This window comes from Bufo gargarizans, chromosome 10 (genome assembly GCF_014858855.1).
Source record: "Bufo gargarizans isolate SCDJY-AF-19 chromosome 10, ASM1485885v1, whole genome shotgun sequence".
Classification (NCBI taxonomy): Eukaryota; Metazoa; Chordata; class Amphibia; order Anura; family Bufonidae; genus Bufo; species Bufo gargarizans.
In genome coordinates this window covers 907,680-931,588 of record NC_058089.1, presented here as the reverse complement: position 1 = coordinate 931,588, position 23,909 = coordinate 907,680, and the positions used below count along the sequence as shown (strand labels likewise).

General features: G+C 46.9%; 2 protein-coding genes across 4 annotated transcripts in view; one reads left to right on the top strand and one right to left on the bottom strand.

Annotated features, from left to right (window-relative positions):
• Positions 1-9: 9 nt before the first annotated feature.
• SBF2 (SET binding factor 2) overlaps positions 10-23,909 on the bottom strand; it is a 199,356-nt gene continuing 175,456 nt past the window's right edge. For 2 of the 3 annotated variants that reach the window (XM_044269533.1, XM_044269536.1), the window contains 10 exons: positions 20,947-21,020; positions 19,282-19,477; positions 12,981-13,108; positions 11,681-11,856; positions 10,324-10,460; positions 9,512-9,707; positions 9,230-9,426; positions 9,015-9,155; positions 5,256-5,351; positions 10-603 (listed from right to left, as the gene is read on the bottom strand). In XM_044269533.1, coding sequence (XP_044125468.1) covers positions 344-603; positions 5,256-5,351; positions 9,015-9,155; positions 9,230-9,426; positions 9,512-9,707; positions 10,324-10,460; positions 11,681-11,856; positions 12,981-13,108; positions 19,282-19,477; positions 20,947-21,020 — 1,601 coding nt within the window. In that variant the 3' untranslated portion in view covers positions 10-343. The remainder of the gene's footprint in view (positions 604-5,255; positions 5,352-9,014; positions 9,156-9,229; positions 9,427-9,511; positions 9,708-10,323; positions 10,461-11,680; positions 11,857-12,980; positions 13,109-19,281; positions 19,478-20,946; positions 21,021-23,909) is intronic. The other variant, XM_044269534.1, reaches the window with a different exon arrangement.
• On the top strand, positions 595-2,440 carry LOC122920221. The gene is made up of 2 exons (XM_044269537.1): positions 595-656; positions 757-2,440. The coding sequence occupies exon 2, from the start codon at positions 796-798 to the stop codon at positions 1,804-1,806; it is 1,011 nt and encodes a 336-aa protein (XP_044125472.1). The 5' UTR covers positions 595-656; positions 757-795; the 3' UTR covers positions 1,807-2,440.

The window sequence follows — 23,909 nt, the reverse complement described above, 5'->3', positions numbered from 1 at the left end:
TTATTACGATTTCAGGAATTTCTGCCGCTGATGTTCTTGGACCGAGACCCAAAAAGTGATAGGGAGAAGAATGTCGCACGAGGAGCAATGTCCTGCAGGCACGGCGGGTTAAGCATAAGGGTCGTGGGATCATCAAGCTGTATATTCCAGAGAAGGCCAATGGTAAGCGGAGCGCTGATAGGCGCCGCTATGCGGGTAATGTGCTGATAACGTCTAGTCCCGGGAGCGCGAGGCCCTACAGCTCAGCTAGATAGGAGAGCATGGAAATCAATAATAGTGATAACCCCCATTCTTTACACTGCAGGCAAAACAAAGAAGGTTTATATACAAAATAACAATTTTACTAAGTGAAAATGACTCCTGGCATCAGAGTGGCGGATCGAGCAGCTGGCGCAGCGGCAGCACCGACTGTACTTACCCTTAACTGAGATTTCTCTCCAAAGATATACAGGGCAGCCTGGCGCTTTAACAGCTGGTTTTGCAGGGTGGTATGGTCCGTGTAAGATGAAGTGTGGTCTTTTCCTGCAAGACGAGCGCCAACATCGACCAGAGGCGTTTGGGTGGTGATAAGGCGATTGCTGGAGCGCAGACTTGCCCAAACACCTGGACACAGAAGGAAAAGTTACAGAAAGCATGGGTAGAGTGAGGTCAGCCAGGCAGCCAGCAGGGGCAATGCCAGCACGACAGACAGAGCAATGGCAGACAGGCAGCCAGCAGGGGCAATGCCAGCACGACAGACAGAGCAATGGCAGACAGGCAGCCAGCAGGGGCAATGCCAGCACGACAGACAGAGCAATGGCAGACAGGCAGCCAGCAGGGGCAATGCCAGCACGACAGACAGAGCAATGGCAGACAGGCAGCAGAGGGGCAATGCCAGCACGACGGACAGACAATGGCAGACAGGCAGCCAGCAGGGGCAATGCCAGCACGACGGACAGAGCAATGGCAGACAGGCAGCCAGCAGGGGCAATGCCAGCACGACGGACAGAGCAATGGCAGACAGGCAGCCAGCGGGGGGCAATGCCAGCACAACAGACAGAGCAATGGCAGCCAGCAGGTGCAATGCCAGGACGACGGACAGAGCAATGCCAGCCAGGCAGCCAGCAGGTGCAATGCCAGCACGACGGACAGAGCAATGGCAGCCAGCAGGTGCAATGCCAGCACGACGGACAGAGCAATGGCAGACAGGCAGCCAGCAGGTGCAATGCCAGCACGACGGACAGAGCAATGGCAGACAGGCAGCCAGCAGGGGCAATGGCAGACAGGCAGCCAGCAGGGGCAATGCCAGCACGACGGACAGAGCAATGCCAGACAGGCAGCCAGCAGGGGCAATGCCAGCACGACGGACAGAGCAATGCCCGCCAGCGCACAGCACACAGCGATGCTGACAATGCCCGCCAGCGCACAGCACACAGCGATGCTGACAATGCCCGCCAGCGCACAGCGATGCTGACAATGCCCGCCAGCGCACAGCACACAGCGATGCTGACAATGCCCGCCAGCGCACAGCACACAGCGATGCTGACAATGCCCGCCAGCGCACAGCACACAGCGATGCTGACAATGCCCGCCAGCGCACAGCGCACAGCGATGCTGACAATGCCCGCCAGCGCACAGCGCACAGCGATGCTGACAATGCCCGCCAGCGCACAGCGCACAGCGATGCTGACAATGCCCGCCAGCGCACAGCACACAGCGATGCTGACAATGCCCGCCAGCGCACAGCGCACAGCGATGCTGACAATGCCCGCCAGCGCACAGCACACAGCGATGCTGACAATGCCCGCCAGCGCACACAAGCACTAAATACACAAGCCTCTAAACAAACATATGGTTGTTATTGGACCTTTCCTCCCAAATTGATGACACCCCCTTTGTGTTACCCCCTTTGTGTTACCGCCCTTTGTGTTACCGCCCTTTGTGTTACCGCCCTTTGTGTTACCGCCCTTTGTGTTACCGCCCTTTGTGTTACCGCCCTTTGTGTTACCGCCCTTTGTGTTACCGCCCTTTGTGTTACCGCCCTTTGTGTTACCGCCCTTTGTGTTACCGCCCTTTGTGTTACCGCCCTTTGTGTTACCGCCCTTTGTGTTACCGCCCTTTGTGTTACCGCCCTTTGTGTTACTTTCATATATTTATTTAGAGGCAGGAAAAGAAACGAGTGAGAGCTACAGAACCAGTCTATGGAATGATGGAATCACACAACCCGTGAACCTAGGACTCTGCTAACGAGGTGATGGAAGGAAAGCTGGGTGACGTACAATATGGCCGCCATGACAGCTCCAATAGGGGTTGTCACCCATCTTTCCCAGATTCCTAAATGGAGAGTTCTATGATGTCTGGAGCTGCACCTCAGTGACCTGCAGGCCAGGATCCGGAGGACTATATCTGGGAGGATCCTCTGCCTGCAGGATGAGGAGGATGATGATGATGGAGGGTGAATGCTGGCGGCTCAGGGGGGAAGTACCTGTATTCTGTATCCTCTCCTTAGCTGTGAGATGTGCCTGGGAGAAGAGCTTATCCCTGTACCCAAGAACTGGTCAGAGAAGGAGGAGGAGGAGGAGGAAGGAAAGCGAGAAGGTTACAGATCAAACAGAGCCGACGGGGGGGAGACAACGACAAGCAAAGGAGGCGAAAAATAACAAGCAGATATACAAATAATACATTCTATGATATGAAGTAAGCAGATACAAAAAGGGACGGGAAGAGACGAGACGAGACGGGAAGAGACGGGAAGATACAAGAAGAGACGGGAAGATACAAGAAGAGACGGGAAGATACAAGAAGAGACGGGAAGATACAGGAAGAGACGGGAAGATACAGGAAGAGACGGGAAGATACAGGAAGAGACGGGAAGATACAGGAAGAAACGGGAAGATACAAGAAGAAACGGGAAGATACAAGAAGAGACGGGAAGATACAAGAAGAGACGGGAAGATACAAGAAGAGACGGGAAGATACAAGAAGAGGACGGGAAGATACAGGAAGAGACGGGAAGATACAGGAAGAGACGGGAAGATACAGGAAGAGGCGGGAAGATACAAGAAGAGACGGGAAGATACAAGAAGAGACGGGAAGATACAGGAAGAGACGGGAAGATACAGGAAGAGACGGGAAGATACAGGAAGAGACGGGAAGATACAGGAAGAGACGGGAAGATACAGGAAGAGACAGGAAGAGGCGGGAAGATACAAGAAGAGACGGGAAGATACAAGAAGAGACGGGAAGATACAAGAAGAGACGGGAAGATACAGGAAGAGACGGGAAGATACAGGAAGAGACGGGAAGATACAGGAAGAGACGTGAAGATACAGGAAGAGACGGGAAGATACAAGAAGAGACGGGAAGATACAGGAAGAGACGGGAAGATACAAGAAGAGACGGGAAGATACAAGAAGAGACGGGAAGATACAAGAAGAGACGGGAAGATACAAGAAGAGACGGGAAGATACAAGAAGAGACGGGAAGATACAGGAAGAGACGGGAAGATACAGGAAGAGACGGGAAGATACAGGAAGAGGCGGGAAGATACAAGAAGAGACGGGAAGATACAAGAAGAGACGGGAAGATACAAGAAGAGACGGGAAGATACAGGAAGAGACGGGAAGATACAGGAAGAGACGTGAAGATACAGGAAGAGACGTGAAGATACAGGAAGAGACGTGAAGATACAAGACAGCAGTTTGTTTAAGTTTTTCCTTTTATGAAAATTCTGTGTTTTTTTTATAATTTTTTTTCTTCTGTTTCCTCTCCTTAAGTTTCCTAATTGTTGATGAAATATCGGGACACGTTTACTAAGCTTTTCATACCACTTCCGTGGTGTAAAAAAGTTGCAAATGATGCCATTATATATTTGCACCATAATTTGCAACATCTCATTGTTCTCATCCGTTTTTAAAAGTGGCAAGAAAAGAGGGCCAAGTTTTGGGGAAGGGGCGAGGCCTGCATCACATTTACTATCATTTACGCCAGAAACGGGCTCTCTGCCTGCGTAGAATTGAAATACTGGCGCACTACATCATATCTTCCAGTTGGGTGAGAATCGGAGTGGCCATGGGGTGGTGTCACCCAGCGGATCACGGACCCTGAAATACACATGGTTATTGTTCTGGACAGCGAGACATTTCTGTGCCAATTCCTGGGTGCTACCCCATAAGGGTTCTGTAGTTGTGTCCATTGGTGGCTATCCTGCGGGATCTGTTCCTGCTCAGGGATCAGATATTTCCTAAGTCGTTCAGGATGATGTATGCTTTGAGAAGATGATGTCATCAGTTGGGATGTGCAGAGTTAGGTGTTAGAGGAAGATGTAAAACCAGAGAATGACACCCATAGGGTGAGACACAGACGGTGAGCTCCGTCACCCCCACCTCCAGCCTTACAATGTCCTTACCCTCACTGCACTATGGCATGCAGGTCAGGGCATGCTGGGAGATGTAGTCTCACAAGGAATCTGGACTGTAGTGGGTACGATCGGGTTCTCTTTCAATGAACTTATAAGGGTCACTCTAGAATATTTCCCCTACAATTCATAGTCCGTCTCCTACCTGGGATTGTGAGGGATTTTCCTAAAAGCAGGAAACAGTATCAAAGATAATTGTTACTCACCTGTCTAATCCCTCGCCACTCCGGCAGCAACCGTCACCTACACCACCCATGTGACTGCTGTGGCCAATCCCGGGCCTGATGCTTGCAGGACCACTGAGGCCAGCGGTCACAAGGGTGATGTCATCGCTGCAGGACCGGCGTGATGTGGGATCTAACAGAAAAGTAATGGCTGCTCTTAGGCCAGTTCTTCAAATTCCAGACAAACCCTTTAAATACTGCATTTTGAGGTGGCAGAAAATAGCCCTTATTTTGGCACCTGAATTTGGCCCAACTATGCTTTCCCCTTTGGATCTCCAGTGGTGGCCATACTGGATGTCATTCAGCTTCTGCAGAAAAGGCAAAGACTAAGAAATAAGATATGAGGACAAGTATTTTATGGGTAAATGCCCATTATCGAGGCTCTGCCCACCTATTACCCACAACCGAGGCCTGCCTCAAGCTGGAGGACATGGCGCGTCCATTCAGACCAACAAATGTTGCATCTTGAGCATTCAGCTCCCCCTAAAGTTCATAAAGGGGGATCCCGGCAGCAGCCAATGGTACCAGGGGGCCAAGGGGCTGTCCGGAGACTATACCATGCATCAATGGACACGAGAGTCTCCCTCTAAGGCGCTCATGCAATCGCTGCGGCCATGGAGCTGGCACTTACTAACCTCCGCGGGTAAAGCTATTGGACGGACTGCCATCCAAGTGTCCTGGCACAACATGCTTAACCCCTCCGCCCATTCTGGAGCTCTTTCTGGCGCTGCCTACGGTTGGACAGACAAACAGACAATGAACAACAAAATGGAAAACAAACAAAAAAGGTTAAATGCAACACAGAAGATGGGATGAGCAGGTTACATGGCGGCCACATGGCGGCCCACGGCCCCATCACTGGACACTCATTAGGGGAGATGATTACTGGATTAGGGCGCTGGATGTTAGGGAAAGCCACGCGCGCACCAGTCCCTCAGAGTCCCAGTGAGTGGATCCAGTCACGAGTCTCAGCCTGCCACAAACCGGCGTTACCTTCCGGTGAACCCGACCCCATCACACGGCCACTACAATGGCATAGGAGGAAACCATACAAAGAGACAAGTGGATACCCCAAGTACGTCCAGGTAGATACGGGCGCCCTATAGATACATGGGGTTAGCCGGAAATGCTGCCGCAATGACCATCCACGAGAGGGAGGCGAGCGCCAGGTCACAGGGCAAGAGCCCAACACCAGCAGCAGCCAAGATACTGGGGCAGTGAGGGGCGGTATAATAGAGAGACCGAGCTTCAGGGCCTTATAATCGTACAGTCTCTGCAATATCAAGCTTATTACAGTCTAGCAGGATTTCCTACTTCTTCGGATCCAACACGGAGAATAGAGATTGTTATATGCAGATCTGTTCTCTAATAGTACTTTTCTATTGCTGCTGAACATACACTATAATATTGTATATAATATATATGTACATACATTACTCCAGAGCTGCACTCACTATTCTGCTGGTGCAGTCACTGTGTACATACATTACTTATCCTGTACTGATCCTGAGTTACATCCCGTATTATACTCCAGAGCTGCACTCACTATTCTGCTGGTGCAGTCACTGTGTACATACATTACTTATCCTGTACTGATCCTGAGTTACATCCTGTATTATACTCCAGAGCTGCACTCACTATTCTGCTGGTGCAGTCACTGTGTACATACATTACTTATCCTGTACTGATCCTGAGTTACATCCCGTATTATACTCCAGAGCTGCACTCACTATTCTGCTGGTGCAGTCACTGTGTACATACATTACTTATCCTGTACTGATCCTGAGTTACATCCTGTATTATACTCCAGAGCTGCACTCACTATTCTGCTGGTGCAGTCACTGTGTACATAGATTACTTATCCTGTACTGATCCTGAGTTACATCCTGTATTATACTCCAGAGCTGCACTCACTATTCTGCTGGTGCAGTCACTGTGTACATACATTACTTATCCTGTACTGATCCTGAGTTACATCCTGTATTATACTCCAGAGCTGCACTCACTATTCTGCTGGTGCAGTCGCTGTCTACATACATTACTTATCCTGTATTATACTCCAGAGCTGCACTCACTATTCTGCTGGTGCAGTCACTGTGTACATACATACTTATCCTGTACTGATCCTGAGTTACATCCTACTCCAGAGCTGCACTCACTATTCTGCTGGGCAGTCACTGTGTACATGACATTACTTATCCTGTACTGATCCTGAGTTACATCCTGTATTATCCTCCAGAGCTGCACTCACTATTCTGCTGGGCAGTCACTGTGTACATACATTACTTATCCTGTACTGATCCTGAGTTACATCCTGTATTATACTCCAGAGCTGCACTCACTATTCTGCCGGTGCAGTCACTGTGTACATACATTACTTATCCTGTACTGATCCTGAGTTACACCCTGTATTATACTCCAGAGCTGCACTCACTATTCTGCTGGTGCGGTCACTGTGTACATACATTACTTATCCTGTACTGATCCCGAGTTACATCCTGTATTATACTCCAGAGATGCACTCACTATTCTGCTGGTGGAGTCACTGTGTACATACATTACTTATCCTGTACTGATCCTGAGTTACACCCTGTATTATACTCCAGAGCTGCACTCACTATTCTGCTGGTGCGGTCACTGTGTACATACATTAGTTATCCTGTCTTGATCCTGAGTTACATCCTGTATTATACTCCAGAGCTGCACTCACTATTCTGCCGGTGCAGTCACTGTGTACATACATTACTTATCCTGTACTGATCCTGAGTTACATCCTGTATTATACTCCAGAGCTGCACTCACTATTCTGCCGGTGCAGTCACTGTGTACATACATTATTTATCCTGTACTGATCCTGAGTTACATCCTGTATTATACTCCAGAGCTGCACTCACTATTCTGCTGGTGCAGTCACTGTGTACATACATTACTTATCCTGTACTGATCCTGAGTTACATCCTGTATTATACTCCAGAGCTGCACTCACTATTCTGCTGGTGCAGTCACTGTGTACATACATTACTTATCCTGTACTGATCCTGAGTTACATCCTGTATTATACTCCAGAGCTGCACTCACTATTCTGCCGGTGCAGTCACTGTGTACATACATTACTTATCCTGTACTGATCCTGAGTTACATCCTGTATTATACTCCAGAGCTGCACTCACTATTCTGCTGGTGCAGTCACTGTGTACATACATTACTTATCCTGTACTGATCCTGAGTTACATCCTGTATTATACTCCAGAGCTGCACTCACTATTCTGCCGGTGCAGTCACTGTGTACATACATTACTTATCCTGTACTGATCCTCAGTTACATCCTGTATTATACTCCAGAGCGGCACTCACTATTCTGCCGGTGCAGTCACTGTACATACATTACTTATCCTGTACTGATCCTGAGTTACATCCTGTATTATACCCCAGAGCTGCACTCACTATTCTGCTGGTGCAGTCACTGTGTACATACATTACTGATCCTGAGTTACATCCTGTATTATACTCCAGAGCTGCACTCACTATTCTGCTGGTGCAGTCACTGTGTACATACATTACTAATCCTGTACTGATCCTGAGTTACATCCTGTATTATACTCCAGAGCTGCGCTCACTATTCTGCTGGTGCAGTCACTGTGTACACACATTACTTATCCTGTACTGATCCTGAGTTACATCCTGTATTATACCCCAGAGCTGCACTCACTATTCTGCTGGTGCAGTCACTGTGTACATACATTACTTATCCTGTACTGATCCTGAGTTACATCCTGTATTATACTCCAGAGCTGCACTCACTATTCTGCAGGTGCAGTCACTGTGTACATACATTACTTATCCTGCACTGATCCTGAGTTACATCCTGTATTATTCTCCAGAGCTGCACTCACTATTCTGCTGGTGCAGTCACTGTGTACATACATTACTTATCCTGTACTGATTCTGAGTTCCAGACTGTATTATACTCCAGAGCTGCACTCACTATTCTGCTGGTGCAGTCACTGTGTACATACATTACTTATCCTGTACTGATCCTGAGTTCCAGACTGTATTATACTCCAGAGCTGCACTCACTATTCTGCTGGTGCAGTCGCTGTGTACATACATTACTTATCCTGTACTGATCCTGAGTTCCAGACTGTATTATACTCCAGAGCTGCACTCACTATTCTGCTGGTGCAGTCGCTGTGTACACACATTACTTATCCTGTACTGATCCTGAGTTCCAGACTGTATTATACTCCAGAGCTGCACTCACTATTCTGCTGGTGCAGTCACTGTGTACACACATTACTTATCCTGTACTGATCCTGAGTTACATCCTGTATTATACTCCAGAGCTGCACTCGCTGTTCTGCAGACCGCTTATTATTAACCCTCGCCGGTCTTACCTGGTGACAGGGCCAGTGTGGGCCTTGCGGTGAGGGTGCCGCCGCCGTTCCCCTTGTAGTGCACAGAGATGGCGTTCAGCAGGGCCTGCAGGTACTTCTCCTGCTCGATGCTGCTGGACGACTCGAGGGAAGAGGCTGGAGCTGAGGGGACGACATGAAGTCACTGCCCTGTGCCGGACTATCAGACTGTCTGGATTATCGGAACCATCACTCACCGGCTGTGTGTGTATTCTGGGATTTAAAGAGACCAACGACGGTTTTCCCGTGGAAGCCCCCGGAGCGGAGTAAAATGGCGTTTGTTTTGGAGTTTTTCCAGGAGACGACGGGAAGCCTGTTGTGGCGGTAACATCGGGCGACCCTCTGCAAGCTGCTGTCCTGAACCGCCTGCGGCACGACCAGGAGCCCGGGGTAACTAAACGAGCGGGCGAGAAGGTAATCAGGCTGTTCATAGGATCCGTCACCAGCAGGGGATCCGTGGCACTAAGGGGGTCACCCACCTCCTGCACAGGGAGTGCATCCTGTTCATGGCGGTGACGCGGAAATGCTCAGACTTCAGCCGTGTGGAGCTGTTACTGATGGTGCCCAGTGCCAGGCGCTGGTAATCCCGGAAACAGGCGCGCTCCACCAGCTGCTCCATCGTTGACTTCTCCGTCGCTTTCAGCGTTGCGCTCGGCAGCTCGTTATCATCGGAAACTGTGGAGGAAGTGACAGCAGCCGAAATCAGAGCAGCCCGCAGAGTGACCAAAGACTAAGGAGAGGCGCCGCAGGGGACACGGTAACAAACCCTCAGCTGTGAGAAGTATTAGGAGTCGTCCCCAAGACCCTGATAGGCCGACAGGTGAGGGTCCCAGAGAGGGCGAGGCCTTTCACAATATGATGGAATACACCTTTAATGAACGCTCTTATTCACTGACAACAAGCAGAGATCTCGGAAATGGTGATCAATGGAAATGCAAAGTCTATTAGAAAGCGGCAGAACGTTACATTGCACAGGAACTCGGGCCTGGCTGGGATCTGTAGTGCAGCAGCCCCCAGAGGTCCAGTACTGGCGGCGACATTTTCATCGTCCCGGTCCCATTTATGGCAGTCAGCGCCAATCAATCCTAGCGATGACATCAGAGAGCCCGGGACTCGGCGTACCGGTGATGATGTCACCGGCTCCTCTGTCACCCGTCAGCGGAGACACGAGCCCCAGGATGGGTCCCATCACTGTCACGTGGAGCGGCCAAATTCCATAACGCGATCTTGGCAGCCGTTTTCTGTACGCAGCACTAGGACAAATTTAAAGGGAAAGAACCAAATTCTGTACCTGAGATGTCATCGTCCTCGTTTCGGCTCCCCCGTTCCTCTAATATTGTTCCAGTTTTCTTTTTGGCCACGTAGGGGCGCCCGATGGTCATTTTTCCTGCCCGTTTCGCCCCTTTGACAATTGTTTTGGAGAGAGTCCTAAAAACAGAAGAAGAGACGGAAATACAAGGAATATCTGAGAGCACGAGGCTGGGAGAGGCCGCCGGTCCGAGGCTGGGAGAGGCCGCCGGTCCGAGGCTGGGAGAGGCCGCCGGTCCGAGGCTGGGAGAGGCCGCCGGTCCGAGGCTGGGAGAGGCCGCCGGTCCGAGGCTGGGAGAGGCCGCCGGTCCGAGGCTGGGAGAGGCCGCCGGTCCGAGGCTGGGAGAGGCCGCCGGTCCGAGGCTGGGAGAGGCCGCCGGTCCGAGGCTGGGAGAGGCCGCCGGTCCGAGGCTGGGAGAGGCCGCCGGTCCGAGGCTGGGAGAGGCCGCCGGTCCGAGGGAGAAGGCTCTGGCGGGACACCGAGACAAGCAGATCTATGGCGCCCCCTGCAGGGCATCAGTAGCAGCGCTCAGCCTCAGTGCAGCATGCTGTCCTCATGTAAGCACTACATTGCCCAGCATGCAGGCCAGTGGAGATCCGGCCCCGTCAGTGCAGCATGCTGTCCTCATGTAAGCACTACATTGCCCAGCATGCAGGACAGTGGAGATCCGGCCCGTCAGTGCAGCATGCTGTCCTCATGTAAGCACTACATTGCCCAGCATGCAGGCCAGTGGAGATCCGGCCCCGTCAGTGCAGCATGCTGTCCTCATGTAAGCACTACATTGCCCAGCATCAGGCAGTGGAGATCCGGCCCCGTCAGTGCAGCATGCTGTCCTCATGTAAGCACTACATTGCCCAGCATGCAGGCCAGTGGAGATCCGGCCCCGTCAGTGCAGCATGCTGTCCTCATGTAAGCACTACATTGCCCAGCATGCAGGGCAGTGGAGATCGGGCCCCGTCAGTGCAGCATGCTGTCCTCATGTAAGCACTACATTGCCCAGCATGCAGGCCAGTGGAGATCCGGCCCCGTCAGTGCAGCATGCTGTCCTCATGTAAGCACTACATTGCCCAGCATGCAGGGCAGTGGAGATCCGGCCCCGTCAGTGCAGCATGCTGTCCTCATGTAAGCACTACATTGCCCAGCATGCAGGCAGTGGAGATCCGGCCCCGTCAGTGCAGCATGCTGTCCTCATGTAAGCACTACATTGCCCAGCATGCAGGGCAGTGGAGATCCGGCCCCGTCAGTGCAGCATGCTGTCCTCATGTAAGCACTACATTGCCCAGCATGCAGGGCAGTGGAGATCCGGCCCCGTCAGTGCAGCGGCTGCCGAGCGCCATACCTGAACGAGGTGTTTTTTTCCTTTTGCTTTGGTAAGATGATGGGTGGAGCCGCCTGCCCCGCTGCAAAGGCGAAAGTGCTGAAGATGGACACCGGATAGCGGAACTTCATCAGCTGCTTCTTAAACAGGTCGACCATCTCGGGGCTGACCTCTTCATCGAAGGCCACCCTGATCAACTAGGAGGGGAGCGGACAGAGAACATGAAGAAAAGAGGAATCCGCACGGCACGGAGCGCGCCGGGAAGCAATCAGGTGCTAATATGCGGTGCACATTATACTACGGTGTATAATATATAGGACGGTGTATAATATATAGGACGGTGTATAATATATATGCACTATCCGTCCTCCGCACCAGACGTTCCTTGCGTCTCTCGGGATGAGACCCACACGTTGGCCTATTTTCCTGGATGGATAAATAAACAACTATTTACTCGAGTGCCGCGGTCCTATATATTATACACTGATTGGAAACGCTACCGCTGAGCACCGGAACTTAGTGCCGTCCAAACATTATACTACAGTCACATCCAGAGCTGCAGTCACTTCCGTTTACCTTCTCAGTACGGTCTACAGCAGTCTCACGACGTCTCTCACAGCTGAGGGGTTGTTACAGTTGTATCCAGCCTAGACAATCCTCTGGAATCCAGACTGATACATTGTATCAGGACATAAGGAGAGGGAGGCGCGTTCACCTGGCTGTGAATAGTGGCGGGAGCACGGAGCGCGCTGGGAACGTAAACGCCATATCCAGCTTCCAATACAAACGTGGCAGCTTTTATTGAATGGAAGTCCACGCCTACGCGCTTCGGATCATGAAATACTGGTCCTTACTCATCACAGGGGTAGACTACACAGCCGTGGATTTATATAGCGACCAGTCAACCACAGCCACGCCTTCTTACGCGGTAAAATACGTAATGTTCTCATGTTTCAATGTTGCAATAAAAAACAATGTTACAAAAAGAGTCAATAGTGAAGAATCAAATCACGTCTGCCAGTTAATCCCCTTGGAACGCATGAACCCATACGAAAAATCCCAAAAGTTTCCCTGTTCCTTTAGGATTTTTCGTATGGGTTCATGCATCCCAAAGTCTATCCTCGTCATGAGTAAGGATCAGTATTTCATGATCCGAAACGCGTAGACATGGACTTCCATTTTGACTGTACCAGGACAGGAGGGAGATTTGTGCTCTTGATGTGTTTAGCTCATAGAGAATTGCCTAAACTGGATCACTGTAACAAACCCTCAGCTGTGTGAGCAGGACTAGACATAGGAGAGTATTGCTGATAAATGATACCTGCAGTGTGGCCGAGCGGATCTGCAGCCCCTCCTGCATGTTCTGCTGCAGATGGTTCTGGACGTTGATCTTCTTCTCCTTGGTGATGGAAGAGATGGGAACGCTGCGGATGACGTTCTGCTCCCCGACTGGAAGACACGGCGTAAAGACACGTTAAAGAGCGCGCCAGTCCTGAGGCAGCATACACCGCGCACACCCCTCCATACATATCACCAGGCTGTGCACTGCCATGTGAGCACTGTCAGGACAGTAGCCGAGGACGCAGCCTCTGGAGACGGCGAGCAGCCGCTCCTCATTCTGCAGCGCACAGCTCGTTAATCAGGAGAGCTATTATAGGGCAGCTCCTCCATCCTGACACTAAGCAGGAATAATACGCCACTGGCCCCTTAAGAAACCTTCCCGTCTATGAAAGAGGTACAAGCCGTTCTCGGATTTGGGGTAAAACAAAAAGGTCTCCACCGAATAAAAGCACGAAAACCGATACACAAAGAGCGACACTACCCGAACCTGTCCGGAAAACCTGCCAATAAAACGAGACGCCCCAAAAACCTCGTCCTGGACTGAAACTGCACAGAACATGAACTACGAGCACGGAACGGCTGACGGGGGCGAAATCGCCGATCATTACACGTAATTCACTTCATATGACGAGGAGACATCAGCGACATGAGATAAACGAGCAGAAGAGGCCAAAACTGCAACAGAGCAGAACGGTATTTATCTACATGATCGACGGCACATTCTATCTCATCCGTAATATCTGCAGATTACACCGGAAACCCAGGAGAGAAAACGGCAAGACAGAGGGGAGCAGTATTATAGCAGTTATACCTTGTACATAGGAGCAGTATTATAGCAGTTATATCTTGTACATAGGAGCAGTATTATAGCAGTTATACCTTGTACATAGGAGCAGTATTATAGCAGTTATACCTTGTACATAGGAGCAGTATTATAGTAGTTATACTTGTACATAGGAGCAGTATTATAGTTATATTCTTGTACATAGGAGCAGTATTATATAGTAGTTAATTCTTGTACATAGGAGCAGTATTATAGTAGTTATATTCTTGTACATAGGAGCAGTATTATAGTAGTTATATTCTTGTACATAGGAGTATTATAGTAGTTATATTCTTGTACATAGGAGCAGTATTATAGTAGTTATATTCTTGTACATAGGAGCAGTATTATAGTAGTTATATTCTGTACATAGGAGCAGTATTATAGTAGTTATATTCTTGTACATAGGAGCAGTATTATAGTAGTTATATTCTTGTACATAGGAGCAGTATTATAGTAGTTATATTCTTGTACATAGGAGCAGTATTATAGTAGTTATATTCTTGTACATAGGAGCAGTATTATAGTTATATTCTTGTACATAGGAGCAGTATTATAGTAGTTATATTCTTGTACATAGGAGCAGTATTATAGTAGTTATATTCTTGTACATAGGAGCAGTATTATAGTAGTTATATTCTTGTACATAGGAGCAGTATTATAGTAGTTATATTCTTGTACATAGGAGCAGTATTATAGTAGTTATATTCTTGTACATAGGAGCAGTATTATAGTAGTTATATTTGTACATAGGAGCAGTATTATAGTAGTTATATTCTTGTACATAGGAGCAGTATTATAGTAGTTATATTCTTGTACATAGGGCAGTATTATAGTAGTTATATTCTTGTACATAGGAGCAGTATTATAGTAGTTATATTCTTGTACATAGGAGCAGTATTATAGTAGTTATATTGTACATAGGAGCAGTATTATAGTAGTTATATTCTTGTACATAGGAGCAGTATTATAGTAGTTATATTCTTGTACATAGGAGCAGTATTATAGTAGTTATATTCTTGTACATAGGAGCAGTATTATAGTAGTTATATTCTTGTACATAGGAGCAGTATTATAGTAGTTATATTCTTGTACATAGGAGCAGTATTATAGTAGTTATATTCTTGTACATAGGAGCAGTATTATAGTAGTTATATTCTTGTACATAGGAGCAGTATTATAGTAGTTATATTCTTGTACATAGGAGCAGTATTATAGTAGTATATTCTTGTACATAGGAGCAGTATTATAGTAGTTATTCTTGTACATAGGAGCAGTATTATAGTAGTTATATTCTTGTACATAGGAGCAGTATTATAGTAGTTATATTCTTGTACATAGGGCAGTTATAGTAGTTATATTCTTGTACATAGGAGCAGTATTATAGTAGTTATATTCTTGTACATAGGAGCAGTATTATAGTAGTTATATTCTTGTACATAGGAGCAGTATTATAGTAGTTATATTCTTGTACATAGGAGCAGTATTATAGTAGTTATATTCTTGTACATAGGAGCAGTATTATAGTAGTTATATTTTGTACATAGGAGCAGTATTATAGTAGTTATATTCTTGTACATAGGAGCAGTATTATAGTAGTTATATTCTTGTACATAGGAGCAGTATTATAGTAGTTATATTCTTGTACATAGGAGCAGTATTATAGTAGTTATATTCTTGTACATAGGAGCAGTATTATAGTAGTTATATTCTTGTACATAGGGCAGTATTATAGTAGTTATATTCTTGTACATAGGGCAGTATTATAGTAGTTATATTCTTGTACATAGGAGCAGTATTATAGTTATATTCTTGTACATAGGAGCAGTATTATAGTAGTTATATTCTTGTACATAGGAGCAGTATTATAGTAGTTATATCTTGTACATAGGAGCAGTATTATAGTAGTTATATTCTTGTACATAGGAGCAGTATTATAGTAGTTATATTCTTGTACATAGGAGCAGTATTATAGTAGTTATATTCTTGTACATAGGGCAGTATTATAGTATATTCTTGTACATAGGAGCAGTATTATAGTAGTTATATTCTTGTACATAGGAGCAGTATTATAGTAGTTATATTCTTGTACATAGGAGCAGTATTATAGTAGTTATATTCTTGTACATAGGAGCAGTATTATAGTAGTTATATTCTTGTACATAGGAAGCAGTATTATAGTAGTTATATTCTTGTACATAGGAGCAGTATTATAGTAGTTATATTCTTGTACATAGGAGCAGTATTATAGTCGTATATTCTTGTACATAGGAGCAGTATTATAGTAGTTATATTCTTGTACATAGGAGGCAGTATTATAGTAGTTTATTATTGTACATAGGAGGCAGTATTATAGTAGTTATATTATTGTACATAGGAGGCAGTATTATAGTAGTTATATTCTTGTACATAGGAGCAGTATTATAGTAGTTATATTCTGTACATAGGAGGCAGTATATATAGTTTATTCTTGTACATAGGAGGCAGTATTATAGTAGTTATATTCTTGTACATAGGAGCAGTATTATAGTAGTTATATTCTTGTACATAGGAGGCAGTATTATAGTAGTTATATTCTTGTACATAGGAGCAGTATTATAGTAGTTATATTCTTGTACATAGGAGCAGTATTATAGTAGTTATATTCCTTGTACATAGGAGCAGTATTATAGTAGTTATATTCCTGTACATAGGAGCAGTATTATAGTAGTTATATTCTTGTACATAGGAGCAGTATTATAGTAGTTATATTCTTGTACATAGGAGCAGTATTATAGTAGTTATATTCTTGTACATAGGAGCAGTATTATAGTAGTTATATTCTTGTACATAGGAGCAGTATTATAGTAGTTATATTCTTGTACATAGGAGCAGTATTATAGTAGTTATATTCTTGTACATAGGAGCAGTATTATAGTAGCTATATTCTTGTACATAGGAGCAGTATTATAGTAGTTATATTTTAGTATAGGAGCAGTATTATAGTAGTTATATTCTTGTACATAGGAGCAGTATTATAGTAGTTATATTCTTGTACATAGGAGCAGTATTATAGTAGTTATATTCTTGTACATAGGAGCAGTATTATAGTAGTTATATTCTTGTACATAGGAGCAGTATTATAGTAGTTATATTCTTGTACATAGGAGCAGTATTATAGTAGTTATATTCTTGTACATAGGAGCAGTATTATAGTAGTTATATTCTTGTACATAGGAGCAGTATTATAGTAGTTATATTCTTGTACATAGGAGCAGTATTATAGTAGTTATATTCTTGTACATAGGAGCAGTATTATAGTAGTTATATTCTTGTACATAGGAGCAGTATTATAGTAGTTATATTCTTGTACATAGGAGGCAGTATTATAGTAGTTATATTCTTGTACATAGGAGCAGTATTATAGTAGTTATATTCCTGTACATAGGAGCAGTTATTATAGTAGTTATATTCTTGTACATAGGAGCAGTATTATAGTAGTATATTCTTGTACATAGGAGCAGTATTATAGTAGTTATATTCTTGTACATAGGAGCAGTATTATAGTAGCTTATATCTTGTACATAGGAGCAGTATGTATAGTAGTTATATTCTTGTACATAGGAGCAGTATATAGTAGTTTATTCTTGTACATAGGAGCAGTATTATAGTAGTTATATTCTTGTACATAGGGAGCAGTATTATAGTAGTTATATTCTTGTACATAGGAGCAGTATTATGTAGTTATATTCTTGTACATAGAGGCAGTATTATAGTAGTTATATTCTTGTACAGTAGGATCAGTATATATAGTTATATTCTTGTACATAGAGCGTATATAGTAGTTATATTCTTGTACATAGGAGCAGTATTATAGTAGTTATATTCTTGTACATAGTAGCAGTATTATAGTAGTTTATATTCGTGTACATAGGAGCAGTATTATAGTAGTTTATATTCCTGTACATAGGAGCAGTATTATAGTAGTTATATTCTTGTACATAGGAGCAGTATTATAGTAGTTATATTCTTGTACTAGAGCAGTATTATAGTAGTTATATTCTTGTACATAGGAGCAGTATTATAGTAGCTATATTCTTGTACATAGGAGCAGTATTATAGTAGTTATATTCTTGTACATAGGAGCAGTATTATAGTAGTTATATTCTTGTACATAGGAGCAGTATTATAGTAGTTATATTCCTTGTACATAGGAGCAGTATTATAGTAGTTATATTCCTGTACATAGGAGCAGTATTATAGTAGGTTATATTCCTGTACATAGGAGCAGTATATAGTAGTTATATTCTTGTACATAGGAGCAGTATTATAGTAGTTATATTCTTGTACATAGGAGCAGTATTATAGTAGTTATATTCTTGTACATAGGAGCAGTATTATAGTAGTTATATTCTTGTACATAGGAGCAGTATTATAGTAGTTATATTCTTGTACATAGGAGCAGTATTATAGTAGTTATATTCTTGTACATAGGAGCAGTATTATAGTAGCTTATATCTTTACATAGGAGCAGTATTATAGTAGTTATATTCTTGTACATAGGAGCAGTATTATAGTAGTTATATTCTTGTACATAGGAGCAGTATTATAGTAGTTATATTCTTGTACATAGGAGCAGTATTATAGTAGTATATTCTTGTACATAGGAGCAGTATTATAGTAGTTATATTCTTGTACATAGGAGCAGTATTATAGTAGTTATATTCTTGTACATAGGAGCAGTATTATAGTAGTTATATTCTGTACATAGGAGCAGTATTATATTATATTCTTGTACATAGGAGCAGTATTATAGTAGTTATATTCTTGTACATAGGAGCAGTATTATAGTAGTTATTCTTGTACATAGGAGCAGTATTATAGTAGTTATATTCTTGTACATAGGAGCAGTATTATAGTAGTTATTCTTGTACATAGGAGCAGTATTATAGTAGTTATATTCTGTACATAGGAGCAGTATTATAGTAGTTATATTCTTGTACATAGGAGCAGTATTATAGTAGTTATATTTTAGTATAGGAGCAGTATTATAGTAGTTATATTTTAGTATAGGAGGCGGTATTGTCAAAGTCTAACGGCCATTTTTGTGTGGGGGCAGTGATAATGATCATTTTCTAACACTGTAAATACTGAAATTGTAGATGTCGATTAGTAAGATATCCGTGAAGTGTCCCATTACTTGCAGAGCTCGCCGTCCTCTAGTCACCCCTCAGGGGTATGCTCTCCGGGGTGACTGCTGCTGCCCTTCTAATAGAAACGTACAATTTCAGCAATTAAAGCATATTACAAAAATGGTCTTTATCGCTGCCCCTACACATTTACATTTCATTACAATTTAAGCTTTTTTGTCAAAAGGATAAGTATAGTGAAAGCGGAGCGATCATGTAGATGCGTTTACGTTATCCTTCATGGGGGGTGAGGGAGTTTCACCAACAACCGTTGCGCTCTATATAAATACCTAGGGGGTCATGAGGCGTGCCTTTGAAAATGATTCGATATGTGGTCAGAAACAGGGCGCCCTCTGCAGGCAGGATGTGGGGTCCTCCAAGAATCCCTCCGGTGGCTTCTTCCCTTCCGTCGGGGTCCAGTAAGACGCGTAGAGCCTCGCAGACGAACTCCTCTCCCGGCAGTAGGGCTGGTCTCAGGATTTTCGGCTGTATTGTTAAGAAATGATGATATTGCTGAAGTATTTCGTGATCTGGACATCTGGAATTTTGATTAGCAATAAATGATAAAGTCCAGGGCTTAGGTGGGGTAATTGCAGCCTAATGGCGATGGCTCCTAGGGGGTCCGGGGCAGGAATGTGGCAGCCCCTGTGGGGTCATCAGGCAGACATAAATCAATGCTTTCTGTTTGTCGCCAGTGAACGCGCCAGGTCTGACGGGGGAGAAACTCCATGACAAGAACAAATCTCTGCCTGCGGGATCCCAAGGGACCGTACCGCTAAAACCTGAAAGGGGAATTTATTGGAAAAGTCTAGATTATCTCTTTTCCGGCACATTGTCGGAATTCTTCACATTGCATGCGCCACAAAGAGAACAGCAACGATGGAGAAGATGGAGGATGCTGGCGAGGAAAGCGCCATCTGCCCGGGGAATTTCACAAAACCCATTTCCGCATCATAAAGATCAATAAAAAGCTTTATTTTAGGACTTTCAGTTTCAGTTCCTTGTAATTTTCAAGATCTCTGCTTGCTGTCAGAGAATGTAAACATTCTTGTTTACACCCAGGCTGAAAAGCTGTCCAGACCCGATTCTTCCAGCCTGCCCCCGAGTGATACAATGTATCACTGCAGAGAGCGGAAACAAAGTATCAGGGCAGGGGGAGAGCTGGATACAACTGTCACAGACCCTCAGCAGTTTGTAAAAAAGTAGCAAAAATCGCATTTGTGGCTTTTTAAATGTCATTGTGCCTAAATCAAGGAAAAAGTGGCGATTCTACGCTGCGCTCGTCACTTTACGGACAAGGTTGGGGGGGGGGGGGGGGATTTATCTTCTTTTTTGGGGTACATGAAGACTGAAAACTATGGCAGCTTGGAGCCGATTTCCATCTGGGCGCATCCTCCGGTCCAGCAGGGGATATCTGAGACCGGCGCAAAAATACATCCCCCTCAATGTCTACATATAAACAAAAAGACTTCTATTCACTGACAAGAAAAAGAGTTTGAAAATGGAAAGGAACTGAAAGTTGTGGAATATTCTAATATCGGGAGGCCGCGCTCCAGTAACGGACGTATTCGCCCGGCGGCTGCAACGTTTCCACTGCTCAGTGCAGTCATTTTCAATTACCCAACATTTAAAGGGGTATTCCGGTTATGTAAACTAGCGGGGGTCCATGGGGTGTGGGACCCGCGGTAGGAGCGCACCGATCTGTGGACAGAGGATAGCGGACATAACCAGAATAGCCCTTTAATCTTCACTTCCTTAGGGGTTAGGGTTCTCTGAAAAGAAGATGCCCTTCACCATAAAGACACCGGCAGCCCCTCTCTGCTGTACCCATCACAGACATTGCCGATAGTGGAAACACAGCACCACTCCTGCCCACAGGCCGGACGCGGGACTGCAATATCACATACAAAGCGAGGACATGGAAGGCGGCGGTCATTGTGTCAGGGTGGTCTCACCTTCTTGATTGGAGGGAGTCGTCTACTCTCCCGATGTACGGCCTCCAGCGCTTCAATGTGCATGGCGACAATACCTGGCGGAGACAAGAGGCAACGCTCTAATATGACTGCGCGGTGAGGAGCGGCGGGTGCGCGACACGTAATGCTCTAATGTAACTGCAGGGTGAAGAGCGGCGGGTGAGCGACACGTGATGCTCTAATATGACTGCGCGGTGAAGAGCGGCGGGAGCACGACACGTAATGCTCTAATGTGACTGCGCGGTGAGGAGCGGCGGGTGCGGGACACGCAATGCTCTAATATGACTGCGCGGTGAGGAGCGGTGGGTGCGCGACATTTGATGCTCTAATGTGACTGCTCGGTGAAGAGCGGCGGGTGCGCGACACGTGATGCTCTAATATGACTGCGCGGTGAGGAGCGGCGGGTGCGCGACACGTGATGCTCTAATATGACTGCTCGGTGAAGAGCGGCGGGTGCGGGACACGTGATGCTCTAATGTGACTGCTCGGTGAAGAGCGGCGGGTGCACGACATGTGATGCTCTAATGTGACTGCGCGGTGAAGAGCGGCGGGTGCGCGACACATGATGCTCTAATGTGACTGCGCGGTGAGGAGCGGCGGGTGCGTGACACATGATGCTCTAATGTGACTGCGCGGTGAAGAGCGGCAGGTGCGCGACACGTGATGCTCTAATATGACTGCGCGGTGAGGAGCGGCGGGTGCGCGACACGTGATGCTCTAATATGACTGCTCTGTGAAGAGCGGCGGGTGCGCGACATGTGATGCTCTAATGTGACTGCGCGGTGAGGAGCGGCGGGTGCGCGACACGTGATGCTCTAATATGACTGCGCGGTGAAGAGCGGCGGGTGCGCGACACGTGATGCTCTAATGTGACTGCGCGGTGAAGAGCGGCGGGTGCACGACATGTGATGCTCTAATATGACTGCTCGGTGAAGAGCGGCGGGTGCGCGACACATGATGCTCTAATGTGACTGCGCGGTGAGGAGCGGCGGGTGCGTGACACATGATGCTCTAATGTGACTGCGCGGTGAAGAGCGGCGGGTGCGCGACACGTGATGCTCTAATGTGACTGCTCTGTGAAGAGCGGCGGGTGCACGACACGTGATGCTCTAATGTGACTGCTCTGTGAAGAGCGGCGGGTGCGCGACACGTGATGCTCTAATGTGACTGCTCTGTGAAGAGCGGCGGGTGCACGACACGTGATGCTCTAATGTGACTGCGCGGTGAAGAGCGGCGGGTGCGCGACACGTGATGCTCTAATGTGACTGCTCTGTGAAGAGCGGCGGGTGCGCGACACGTGATGCTCTAATGTGACTGCGCAGTGAGGAGCGGCGGGAGTGCGACACGTGATGCTCTAATGTGACTGCGCGGTGAAGAGCGGCGGGTGAGCGACACGTGATGCTCTAATGTGACTGCGCGGTGAGGAGCGGCGGGTGCACGACACGTGATGCTCTAATGTAACTGCAGGGTGAAGAGCGGCGGGTGAGCGACACGTGATGCTCTAATGTGACTGCGCGGTGAGGAGCGGCGGGTGCACGACACGTGATGCTCTAATGTGACTGCGCGGTGAGGAGCGGCGGGTGCACGACACGTGATGCTCTAATGTAACTGCAGGGTGAAGAGCGGCGGGTGCGCGACACGTGATGCTCTAATGTGACTGCGCGGTGAGGAGCGGCGGGTGCGCGACACGTGATGCTCTAATGTGACTGCTCTGTGAAGAGCGGCGGGTGCGCGACACATGATGCTCTAATGTGACTGCGCAGTGAGGAGCGGCGGGAGTGCGACACGTGATGCTCTAATGTAACTGCAGGGTGAAGAGCGGCGGGTGAGCGACACGTGATGCTCTACTGTGACTGCGCGGTGAGGAGCGGCGGGTGCACGACACGTGATGCTCTAATGTAACTGCAGGGTGAAGAGCGGCGGGTGCGGGACACGTGATGCTCTAATATGACTGCGCGGTGAGGAGCGGCGGGTGCACGACACGTGATGCTCTAATATGACTGCGCGGTGAAGAGCGGCGGGTGCGCGACACAACTGGGGGGCGTCACTGACAGGGGGCCAAACCAACAGCTCTCGGGGGGGGGGGGGGGGGGGATTCTGTATCATTATAATAAATAGTCCTGCAAGTTTCTAACAGACTGCTTTTCACTTTATTCGCCAATTTCAAGATCTCTGCTTGCTGTGAGGGAATGGGAAACTTTTGCTTACACCCAGACCAAATACTTCTTATAGCAGACGATTTGGTACAATGATATCCAACTGAGGCAGCAGCCCGTCCCCTGCACTGACACACTGTAGCAAACAGTCAGGACGGGAGGGAGATTTAGGTCACAGGTGATGCCCAAAACAGACGCTCAGTCTCTGGGTATCCACAACAATGTATTCACTGACAGCAAGAAGAGATCCTGAAAAAACTAATAATTGTGGAAGTTTTCATGCATTAATCCTGAAAAACCAAAACCCCGTAAAAGGTATCTGATCAGTGGGGTCCGACACCCGGGACCCCCGCCGGTCAGCTGTCAGCTTCTCCTAGGCCGGTGACATCACGTTCCTCGGTCACATGACCTAGGAGCAGCTCCGCCCCTTAGAAGTGATACCGAGCGCTGTGACGCAGCGATCCTGATGGCGGGGCCCCGGGTGTCGGACCCCCACCCATCAGACACGGATGTATACCGAGGGCAGGACGTCCACCTTGTGTCAGGATCGCCCGTTCAGTTACACAGTAACGGGCGCCACCCATGAATGACCCCACTCAGTCAGCGGTGCGCGGGCACTTTGACCCCACAGGCCTTTTACAGAATTCTCCTCCGGTCAGATTTCACTTTAGCCCAAAGTTTTCAATTTCACGAGGGTTAACAGGAGGCAAAGCGCGAATACGATCGCGCCCTGTGGACGCAGCGCACATTATTGTTTAATGTAAAACACCTTTTTTCACTCAGTTTTTG